General features: G+C 29.8%; 1 protein-coding gene across 5 annotated transcripts in view; it reads right to left on the bottom strand.

Annotated features, from left to right (window-relative positions):
- Positions 1 to 12,797, bottom strand: part of LOC107455558 (uncharacterized) — a 309,855-nt gene that overhangs the window by 24,361 nt on the left and 272,697 nt on the right. For all 5 annotated transcript variants that reach the window (XM_087155504.1, XM_087155505.1, XM_087155503.1 and 2 more), the window contains one exon: positions 11,191 to 11,499. In XM_087155504.1, the coding sequence (XP_087011630.1) occupies positions 11,191 to 11,499 (309 nt within the window). The remainder of the gene's footprint in view (positions 1 to 11,190; positions 11,500 to 12,797) is intronic.

The following is a 12,797-nucleotide window of genomic DNA, read 5'->3' as shown; positions in this document are numbered from 1 at the left end:
TGTAGTTGTACGGAATCAGAATCAGGATAGTAAAAAATTAAAGCGCTGTAGCTTAAGTTCGGGCATAGCTAATTATTGCCTTGACATATTTTTGCCTTCACATTAAATCTAACACATCCAATCCTTGTGTGTTAAAAGTGTAACTATACAATTTTTAACTCGAACTAAGTAGTGGTGAGTTAAATAAAGCAAACTATTACTACCCCGCCTACAAATAAACTGCTATAAAAATATTTTAGCTACCAGCTTTATCTTTTTTATCCAGATTATCGGCACCCTGAGAATGCATATATGACTCGCCCGTCTCGAAGAGGTTAAGGTTGCTTTTGTTACTAATCTCAAATCAACCTTATCACTTCGATACAACCTCAAATAAATCTCAAAAACACCTTGAATTTTTGTAAGGGTCGACACAATAATGCACATCCGATAATTGCAGATTAAGTCAAATGATCTTTAAAATGTTGAATGCGTTGTTGCTTGTAACATTATCGTTGCTATTTCCTTCTGGAAATTCAAGAATTAAAAAAAATGTGAGATACGCTTTAAAGAAAATAATTTTCTTTTCTTTGAAAACGAATTCCAATTGACTTATTCTAAGAACTCTTCTTTCCACACCTTTCAAGTAGTTTTTCACAACCTCGGGGAGCTTAAAGTTTTCGAAGCAAACAAATATTTTTTTCTCTTTAATAAGACGGATTTACTAGAGCATATCCTTCCAGTTAGAGCAGGAGAGGATTTTAGTTGAAAGACCACAATGAATCTCTTCGTTTCTATTGTTTCGGGGAGACCTAAAGAGGTATTAAATTACAGTTCATCCTAAACAATACCCTCCCTCAAACAGGAGGGTGGAAACGTGATTTTTCTCAACTTATCTCCACGTCTCGTTAAAAAGGATTTGACAAATTACGTTATTCCCCAAAAAAGTTCCAAAGCTGAGGAATAAAAGGGCATGAAAAATGTTAAGGGTTTCTGTTTTTAGAAAACTCAAGTATATCACCAATTTTGGACAAATTTTATGGCACCGAGTCTTTCATGAGATGCGGTGATAGGTTATGAAATTCCATTCATTAAACTATCTTCTTGGGCATGAAGACATCGATACATTATGCTGAAATATTTATCAAAATATTTGAGTATGTTTCGAAGTTATTAATTTCCTAGATTTTACTACGCATTTTCTTTCAAAGAAAACTACAAAGTAATGAAAAACAAGATGTGAGATATTTTTTTATAAAAGAATAACGCTTTTGATACTTTGTAACTTTTAACTTAATATTTATTAATTCTCTTAAAATGTGTTCGTGATATTGCGAAATACGCAAAAAGTATAATTAACATTAAGGGGCCAAAACTTTGGAGCGCTCTCCTGATCTAATTATTGGGATCATAGTTCCTAGATTGCCCCCTATATTTAGGGCATCAGAAATCCAAATTCGTCGAAAAAAAGGCATGTTAATTAAGATTTTCGTTTTATTTCGTAATTTAAAATATCGCTTGCATTTTTAATTAGTATATTTGAGGTCACCCCCTCAAGTCATTAAGAGTGAGCCCCAGAACGTGAAAATCCAATCACTAGATCAAAAGTTATTGAGGGTGGTCTGTTTTTTTTTTGGCACACTGTAAACCTTTAATGCTATCTAATTCCTATTTATGTTCTCTTATTTTCATTGGGAAAGGATAACTAAGTCTCATAATAATTTTTCCGAGTTGTAAAAGTTACTGAAAATAATATGTTGTTTCACTAAGCATGCAAGACTGCATAAAATTAAAAATGCATAAGTTATAATTGTAACAAATTCTAAGCATGTAATTAAATTAATAATAATGGTATGCTTAATAAACAATGTCTAAATTGATTCAAACGTTTTTCATTTCCTTAAGAAGGATTCAAAATATTTCAAGCTGTAAAATAAAGTAAATAACTGGTTGTTTTTAAAAAAAACTAAAACACTTTTTCAAATGGAAAGTTTTTCATTATATATCCTTTTTTTAAATGACCTTAATGTTTACTTTATTTATTTTCTAATAATCCTTAAAATATTTGTTTTCGAGAGTATAACTAGTTCGGGATGACAGTGATATCGCTTATTTTTCATAATAGTCATTGGGAAAAAATAATTAGTTTTATGCTAAGTGTTTTGAAAAATTTCGGAAATCTTTGAAATTCAAATTATTGAAAACTATATAGATGTATTTCAGGCATTGAAAATACGTAGTATTACTTTATCGAAACAAAGTTTTAAAATCTGTGTTTAGAAAAGTATAGTAAATCAGATTAGAGAAATCAATACTATAAATAAAGAAGTATAGTAAATCAGATTAATTTACTAATCAGATTAAAGGTTACATAATTAGGATAATTAGACACACTTTATAAAGTAGCCTAAAATATTTTAGCTAGCAGCAAATGACACAAATCAGGCTAATTGAGCGATGAATGATAGATATATTATCCTAAAAATATTCGAATTTATTACAATAAACCTAAAAAGAGTGGTTTACTGCAAAATTAATATAAGGGTTTGTAAACAGCCTGATTTTTTAATAAATTGCATGTTAAATACTGAAAAGTATTTTTAATAAAAAAAGCTTTATTAATACAGTCAAACCCTGCTATAGTGAACCTTCAATTTCAGTTTACCATAACCGGGACTTCACTATAACCGTTCCACAAACTATTTTAACCAAACTCTCCCACATTATTGAAATAAATGACTAATGAAATGAAATACAAAAATGACACGTAGTAACAAAAACGTGCTAACTTTTATTTTTTGTTACTATTCGTCTTGCGTACAAAGAAAATCTTTAGCTGATGAGCAATCCTCCACATCAGATATGGAAACACTTCCCAACTTGAGATAATTTTTTCTGAATTTATGTTATCCCGCTTTTTGAACCTGTCTGACCAGCCATTCGCGCACATAAGAGTAGTCTCATCAAATCGCTTAGCAAATTCATCGACTTTGATTTGAAGCATTTGTCCAGATCACGAAGGAAGATTGCGGCTTCTTTGAAAGCTAAACCAATTCAATAATGCAATTCAAGAAAAAATGCTCATTCCATGCCTTAGATGGTTTTAAAAATCAGTATATGTATTTATATTGAAGTAGAAATTTTACAATGATTTCAAAACAATAAAGAAAATAAATCAGGCAAAAAAAATATCCAACTTGCTCTCTCTTTTGGTTAACTCTATCCACAATAAATAACATTATACACAAGGCTTGGAAGCGAACATTTCGTTCACTATCCGTTTTTTGTGAGGAAAAAAATAAGCGTGCATATAAAATAAACCACAAATCAGTCCAACCATTAAATAACTTGTGGTCGAATAGAAAAAAAAAGGCTGAAAGGCGTTTTTACTAGGTGCAGATAAATGAATTGTTGTCATCTCTTGGTAGTCGTACTTAAGCAGTTTCCCCCGATTGCATTATTTGATGAACAAACTGCTTTTAAAACGGAGATTTCGTGAGGCTGTTTTGATTGTTTGGAAACAGATATTAACATTTTGTTTTATTTTCAAAAGCTCTGCATTATTGGGTGATAAATAGAAAATCAAGTTTTGGAGTCTTAGATTAGGAATGAATAAGGCAATCACATAATGCATTTTATCGAGTATTTTTTTACCTCATGATTTTCTTTTTAAATGAAAGAATTTCTCTTAAAACGTGAAAACTTTTAGAATTATTTATAGCAAATATGGTGTCTTGCATTTTCTGATATACACTTCTAAAAACAATTAGGGGACATTATATTTATGTATCTAAACAGTAAATGAGGAAATGTTTTAGTGACTTATATTTGTATAATATGAAAGGAGAAAATATAGCAAGGATTTAATTTAAATAAAGCAGTGTTTATGGACAATATTCGTCGGTAAGCAAACAATTGCACCTTTCATTTTCATGATATTATATGCAAATTAACAAAAAATGTGATTTTTAAAACTAAAAGGAATTTCGATAAATGTTATGCTTTCCTCAAATTAAAACAATATCACACACTTATGAAGCATGAAATCAATTAAATTATCTAATAGGGACAGGGATATATAACAGAGACTAATTATATAATAGGGACTCTCATTTCTGCAAAATTTAGCATTCCTACTGCAGAATTGTTTCTTAGCATTCCCACTGCAGAATTGTATGTACTTTCATGCACAAATGCAGATTTTCTCCGCATACGGCGTACTCTGTAGATGATTATTTGCTTAGAGACAGATCATACACTGACATGCTTTTCAAGAGATTCAACCACGAAGGATGTGTTGCTCAAATTATTTCGTAAGCACTTGAGATGCTCTTATGACGATTTCTGAGTGTCAGTGTTTAAAGAATCATATCAGTGCTTTTCTGACAACTAAGCACAAATCATAGATCGCAAAGTATGGTGGAATTGTTTTCAAGTAGTTTCAGGGAAAACTCTAATTCAAAGAGTCCTCTGAATGTGATTTTACTCTTAAAAAACTTTTATAGTTCGGTTTTTTGAGATTTCCGGTTGAGATTTTCGGTTTTCGGACGATTGAGAACCTGTCACTTGATTCGATTCTGCTATCTACTGTTGCAAGACATTGTATTCAATGATACAAAGCACTCACCGCGTGTTGATTGTTTCACCGTTAGTGCTAAATGACGGTTTTAATTTTACGTTGTTGTTCGTGCAAATGTGAATCGTTTACTTTTCTTCCTTAGATATGTCCTACTTGCAAAAACTGATCAAATAGACTATAAGTAAAACTTTGTAACACTCCACTACAACGAATTACGTAAGCTATGTTACCAAACGATTGAGAACCTGTCACTCGATTCTGCTATCTACTGTTGCAATGACATTGTATTCAATGATACAAAGCACTCACCGCGTGTTGATTGTTTCACCGTTAGTGCTAAATGACGGTTTTAATTTTACGTTGTTGTTCGTGCAAATGCGAATCGTTTACTTTTCTTCCTTAGATATGTCCTACTTGCAAAAACTGATCCAATAGACTATAAGTAAAACTTTGTAACCCTCCACTACAACGGATTGCTTTAGCTCTGTTACCAAACGATTGAGGATCTGCCAGACGATTCAGCTAACTCATGTCGCTAAGACATTGTATTCAATGATACAAAACACTCAACGCGTGTTAATTCTTTCTCCAAATGGCAGTGTATTACTCGAATATTTCATTCAAATTTTAAATAGATGATAGAAAATATGAAGAAATTAGTAAGATAAAAAAGTTAGTCAGAAATTCATTTTAAAATTTTGCAGTGAGATTTCCCCACTTTAACCAAAAAATAGATCAAAAATTTTTAAAACAAAATATGTAAAAAAAGATGTTAAGAATACATACTAATAAAATTCACTAATAAAATTTGTTATACAGCAGGAAAAGAAACCGGAAAATTTATACGAGGGTTGCTATTTATATTTCTGGCCTTGGCAACAGTAAGTGTTGCTAGGCGACCGCAGACGATTTTAATCGAAAGTTTGATATTTTTAAAGATAAATTCAGCAGACGATTTACCATTATAGCTTCATTTGTGTTGTTGACAGTAAATTGAAAAGTTCTTCTCTTTCAAAAAATGGAATTGAATCGTGAACATTTTCGTGCCATTATTTTTCATAACTTTCGACGTGGATTGTCAAGACAAGAGTGCTTCGATGAACTTAATTCTTTATTTAGCGATAAAGCGCCATCCTACAGCACTGTAAAAAATTGGTATAACGAATTTAATCGTGGTCGATGTTCGATCCAGGACGAATCCCGTGCAGGTCGTCCAAAATCCGTTGTTGTGCCAGAAAAGATCGATGCTGTGCTTGAACTGATAAAGCAAGATCGTCATGTGACATACCGTGAGATAGAGGCGTCTTTGTACATTAGTATGACTAGCATCAATAAAATATTGCATGAACATTTGAGCGCAAAAAAATTTGTTCGCGTTGGATCCCGCATATTCTGACAAACGCTCAGAAAAAGGCTCGTGTCGATTGGTGCAAGGAAATGTTGGAAAAATACGTTCAAGGTACATCAAAGGCGGTGTATAACATCTACACAGCTGACGAATCATGGATCTATGCACATGAGCCGGAAACAAAACAGCAATCAACTGTATGGGTCTTCCAAGACGAGGCAAAACCAACAAAAGTTGTTCGAGGAAGAAGCACATCGAAACAAATGATTGCATGTTTCTTCGGCATTAACGGTCATGTGGCAACAGTGGCGTTAGAGCAACGCAGGACGGTCAATTCTGAATGGTACACGAACATTTGTTTGCCAGAAGTCATCGGAGAAATTCGAAAAAAGTAGAAGAACAGGCGAATCATTCTTCATCATGACAATGCGAGTTCTCACACATCGACTCAAACAGAGGCAATTCTGACGGAGCGAAAGATCGAACTGATGGGTCATCCGCCGTACAGCCCTGATTTGGCACCCAATGACTTCTTCTTATTCCCACACATCAAAAATAAATTACGTGGACAACGATTTTCGACCCCCGAAGAAGCGGTTGATGCATTCAAAAAGCATGTTTTGAAGTTACCTCAATCGGACAGGAAAAAGTGCTTTGAAAATTGGTTCAAACGCATGCAAAAGTGTATTGATCATCATGGAGAATATTTTGAAAAACAATAAAACCAATTTCGATCCTACATATTTGTTTTTTCATTATTAGGCCAGAAATATAAATAGCAACTCTCGGATCTGCACTTTTTTTCCGGTTGATGCTATATTTTTTTCTTCATTACCTTGTGGACATTACAAAATAAAAATAATAATATTGCTCTCAAGAATAGTTATTGTATATTTAAGAAAAATGAAATTCAATTAGAAGCAATTCGTTATTTATTTCTCATTCAAACCTTTTTATTTAGAAAATTTATTTACCAAGGAATAGTTCAAAATTTTCGTAAAAAAAGATCTATTTTAGAGAAATAATGCTTAATTTATTCACAAAAATTACGTTATTTAAGAAATTTGAAGCTTAAAAGTTATAAATTAAAAATAGTAATTCTGTTTTTAAAAAAAAGATTTTATGAAGGGATCGCCTTAAAAGCTATTGTGAATGTCCTTCCTTTTGACGATAAAAAATTTACAAAGTTTCCAGTCAGCGAATTCAAATTTCTTCTAAAATGACTTGTTTCGAATTAGATTAATTTTTTAATATACTAGAAAAATAATAGCTTTTTTTTCAATACTGGCTTAAATAGCAATGCATTCACAAATGAAATTAATACCAATGTTTTTTTTTTTAACCTAAATAATTTCTTATTTTTTCTTTTCTTTGGAGGAAAACGCTTTTATAATGCTTTTCAATATGAAATTAGACTAGCTACTTTTATTACTAAAATGTTTTGTTAGTATATAATATTTTTTAATTAGGAAATATTTCGTTTATAATATTGATTTCTGAATTTTTTACCTGACATTCTTTATTTTCATAGTCTGAAGTTGATACGGAAAAAAATGTCGAGGAATGAATTAAACCTTGGCCTAATTTTAGTCCGTAGGAAATATTTGGTTTATAAAATTGATTTCTTAAATTTTTCAATGATATTCTTTATTTTTGTAGTCTGAAGTTGGTAAGAAAAGCATTCTATTGAAAGTATCATCACAGTAATCCTTTTCATGTAAACTAAATCTAAATTATGTTGCCATTGAATGATTATCGCTGCTTTAAAAAAATGAATCTAAATATGGACTTAAAAAGAGCATATCATTCATTATTGATGGCATAATGATGACTTAAACATACTTTTTGGGCAAGCATTCAAATTGGCTTACGCTAAATGACATGTAATTAGACTCTTTCCAAAAGATTTGGGAAAATGGGTAATTTTTTATGCTACTAAAGTTTGGCTTAGGTTAGTCAACATAACATAGCTTTATGTACAGCTATTTGAATAAACTAAGAGTTATAAAAATTATTGCTTATGTATAGATTATTTCTGGAATTTAGTGTTATTAGGAATATAAAAAAAAAGAAAATTGATACATTCAAATATGTAATTTTTTAAAATAACTGAGCACTTATGCTACTTTTATACTAATGAAGTAATTTTACTGATTTTTTAACTTTTTTAAAATTAATTTTAGCTGATACGTCGGGTTTTTTTTACTGACACAATAAAAGTTTTCATATCTGTTATCTCAACTGCTATTATGTTTTACATATTCTAGACATAGCTACCTCGGGAATAACATTAATATTATTAACGATAAACTTTAATTTTAAATAGAAAATCCAGTAAAAATGTATGGTTAATGTTTATTACCAAGTTTTTCATAGCTGTTATTTGATAGATAACTAAACTCAGTGATTGTGACAGCCCATGAAGAGCAAAAGCTTTCCGTGCTCATCACAATTTTCTTTATCTTGGACTCTTGGGTTTAAGAGAACGTCTTACCACGGAAGAAAATTTTCGTCACAAATTCTTTTTCTACTTTATTACTAATTTGAAATTTAAAAGAAAGTAAGCATTTCTATATCTTTTCAAAAGTTATTTGTATCACTCGTTGTTAACTTTGCATCACTCGTTGTTAACATTGCTTCCTGTTCTTTCTAGTGACTTATTCTCAAAACTGCATATATTGAACTGAAAGGAATATTTTCTTTATAACTGGATCTAGTAAACCTAAAACTTTGCGTAAACCACTTAAAAAATAAATAAATAAAAAAACTGGCCACTCTGAACAACTTTTGATCTAATCAGATCTTCATGTTCCAAAATTCTGTTCTAAATTTTATGGTCTGAAGAGGTGACCTCAAATATGATATTTTCAGACTCAAAAACGTATTTTCTCTGAACCTTTTTGTCGACGGATTGCTGAACCCAAAAATATAGTGTGTAGTCGTAATCTGGAAAATTTGTTCCCAATAGTTTGGTCAGGAGAGTGGTCCAAAATGAATCTTAATTTTATCTCAACACTTTTTAAGAGAATTTAAATATTTTGCATACAATGAGTTTGACTAAAGATAATCAAAATAAACTTTTAGTAAATATTTTTTATTGCTTTATTTAATGAAAGTCGAAAATTTCTTTTATTGTAAGGTATGCAATTTTTTTTTACATAATTTTGAAAAATGCAATTTTACATGGGGAATTTGAGCGAAATCGGTTGAATAGTTCTTGAGAAATCAAATTTTAAAAATACGACTTTTTAAAAATTCGAACATATTTATATTTTTACAACAATTTAAAAGAATGATTGCTCACATTTATTCGTAATAATTTTTGAAATTGGAAAGCATTTTTAGCGTCTTTTCGAATTTCCACGTGTGATACCACAAAAAAAAGTTTCTAAAAATATTCTTACAAAATTTTTTTTTAAAAAATGCTATCGTTAAATTAATGAAAATAAACATTTACGAGAAGAAATTTGAAGCTTGCGTGAATCATCAGTTTTTAAAAATAGTTTCCTAAAAATAATTTTTTTTAACATTATTGGTATACACAGATTCTGCTGCGTGTTCCCTTTAATATTTTTTCACTACAAACCACCTCATTTAATGACCAGTTACTTCTTAAAGTGACCACTAAGATTTTCAAAATATCGTAAACTAAGAAGAAATGTAATACATCAAAGAATAATTGGTTTAATCAATAAGATGTTCGTACTTGAAAATATATGCCTCTAACAAAGAACAACACTTTTAAGTGCATTGAAAACTTAATTAGAAGCAAATGTCACATCATGTTTAAAAATAAAGACCAAGATAAAGTCATACTTATGCAAAAAAAAAAAAGAAAAAAAAAAATTATTTTTTTTCCAAAAAAGAGAAATAATTAAGTCTCACAAAATACATCGTTATAAAAAAAATTTAAGCTTGACTGAAAATTAGTAAACATTTTTCAAAAATATTATGGTTCACATTTGTCCAAATTTGACCAAGAAATTTATAAAATTAAACTTATAATTACTATTTTTCGGCATAACATAATTTCTTCGTCTTTTCTTTCCTGTTTACTTTCAAATTTCTTATCACACAAAATGTCCAAATAAATTAATTTCTGGACTCTCTATATACGTACTCTTAAAAAGAAAAAAATAATAATAAAGATAGAAATTTAAAATATTGGTTTAAAGGATTCTACTAGCAATAAATGCTTTTCCCTAAAGAAAAGTTGGTCTAGTAAATAAATTTTAAAACACTAATATGTTTACCACAAAATTATAAAAAACGAAAAAAGAATGATTATTTTTATTTGAATGGCTTATTGTGCACTAAAAGGTAAAAAAAAAAAAACAAATGTAATTCACTAATATCGTTGATAGCGTTTTGTTCAAGCTTAGACCACGAGTAATAAAAATATTTCTTTTTATTGAAGGCAAAAATAGTTCAGAAAAAAATATTTTTAGGATAAACGAATACGTTGATCATACGAGTAAAAAATGTAAGCAAAAAATATTGAAAAGTTTATTGTACACGCCACGTTGAAAGGTAAAAAATCTGCATTAAGCTAAAACAGCTTGTTTCGTTCAAGCTGAGACAAAAAAATAATAAAAGCATTTTTTACTAGAAGAAAAAATTGTACAGTAAAATAAGTTTTTTTAGACAAATGAATCTGTTGGTTGTAAAATAATTAAAAGAACTCGGTTGAAAAGCTTATTGTGCAAGTCATATTAAAAGGTAAAAAAAAAAAAAGAAAAAACCTGTATTTTGATAAAACAGCTAATTGTGCTTCGTGCAAGCTAAGACAGCAAATAATGAAAACATTTTTCTCTAAAGAAAAATGAGTTCAGCAAAAAAAAAAATGTTTTAACGAAAGACTGGAATAAATTATCTTCAATTGAAGAGCTTATTGTGCAAGTCACATTAAAAGACATGAAAATATTGTTTCGAAAAATTATTAACTACGATATAAATATTTTATTGATGTAATTTAATTTGGTAACTTTTCTTGATATTTGAGTAGGTTTTCTTTTTGTGTCAATAAGCATATATGTGTAGAAACTAAACCAAAGAAACTATTACTTATAGACTTACTGATCTTAGAATTTTTTTTGAATAAAACTTACAGTTTGTTGAATGAGTTTTTAACAAATAAGCAGTGACACACCAAATCGAAGAATGTTTATTTTTTTTCTTTATCTTGTTAGAACATTGATTTTTCTATTTAAAAGGCTTAAGTAAGCATAAGATTTAATCTCCTCCTAGAAAATTCTTTTTTTAACCTTAATTTATGAATACTTACCCCCAAATAATTTATAAGTTATGCCTCTCTTCCAAGTAGTTCTGTCAATAACAAAATAGCATTTCAATGAAATATTTGTATAACTTGTCCAGTCTTTTATGTGATACTCATTGGCCAATGTAATCTCATAAGTAGAATTCCGAAGTGTAACTATTCGATCAAATGGAACATTTGTTAGTTGAGTATCTTCGTTATAAACTCCACATTCTGCTGAGGGTTTTGGAAACAGGCCTACACAGTGCATGCGAATAGTATCTGTGCATGTGTCTAAATCCAAGTTCATGCTCCAAACATTTTTTTGGCAAGCATCTGCAAAATTTTAATACAAGTGCATTATTACACAAAAAATAGTATTTGTCATACGAATACAAGGAAAAAAATCATTGCTTGTCGAGGCAGCTATTCAGGTGTGTATATAGATAGGTAAAAATTAAAAATTTTATTTTTTGCATCAAAAATCATATGTTCTAAAATATTAGTCTCATCTTAAGTCTTACTCGATTTAGCATAAAGAAATAATATCGGAAAGAATACATTATTTGTTTAAATATTAGTATTTTATCTCCTCTTTTTATTCTTTTACCTTTCAAACTAAACCAGCAATAGGATTTCTGGGAATTTTTATGCGAGGACCTCTGCAAAGTAATCCTTAACGAATCCCTGTTGGTTATTTTGTATGTCCCGCGTTTTTTTGGATTATTCTGACTATACTATATTGAAATGACAACCTCATATCAGGCATACAAAAGAGCATGTTAAGTTAGGAAATTTATGACTATTCATTAATTTTCATGTTTTGAAAAAATCCTTAAATAAATTATGCTCGGTCAATTTGTGCCCCTTTTCTTTTAACACTTCACGACTTGTATATCATAAAAATGTCCGATAAATTGGTGTTAAAATAATATATGTGTAGTATGGTGATAAATTGGTGTTATAATAATATATATGTTACCGGCAAAGTATGAAATCCGCCATTGTATAGAATGACTAGGCATTGCATAGAATGCCTAAAATTAGCCGGCAAAGTATGAAATGGTTTATATTTCACACATTTCCTAGACATTCTATAGATTGCCAAAAGAGAAATCGGCAAAGTATAAAATACATCTCCGATTCGTTTCAAATATCACTTGGCAAGGCTCGTGACTTTTAACGCGTGGCTCGTGACTTTTTGACTAATAACAAAAATTATTTTTTTACTGTGCTACATGGAAATGGAGGAATTAAACGAAATTTACATGGAAAAACTTAATGAAATGTAATTCAAAATGTCATTCAAGCCTGCCAGGTTGCAACAAGTAGGTTAATTTATTATTTTTTATAGGAAAATTTTGTTTCCCTTAATAACAAACGTTTAAATTTTGTTTTGCATAACTTTTTGATTTTCTTTCCACATTTTGAATAAATGTTTTTCAATGGCACTCTCAGTACTTTTTCAGAATAAAATTTTTATTTTTGAGAAATGCATGTTACTGTGAATGACCGAAATCGATAGTTTTACATTTATTCGATATTTTAATACTTACTGACGATAGATTAGAAGAAACATCAATGTAAGGTATACCGGGCAAATGTATACCGGGCAGTGGCACTTGACCTTAAAA

This window comes from Parasteatoda tepidariorum, chromosome 11 (assembly GCF_982258835.1).
Source record: "Parasteatoda tepidariorum strain Cologne lab strain chromosome 11, Ptep-v5.0, whole genome shotgun sequence".
Taxonomy (NCBI): Eukaryota; Metazoa; Arthropoda; class Arachnida; order Araneae; family Theridiidae; genus Parasteatoda; species Parasteatoda tepidariorum.
This window is presented reverse-complemented; position numbering and strand designations above follow the sequence as displayed.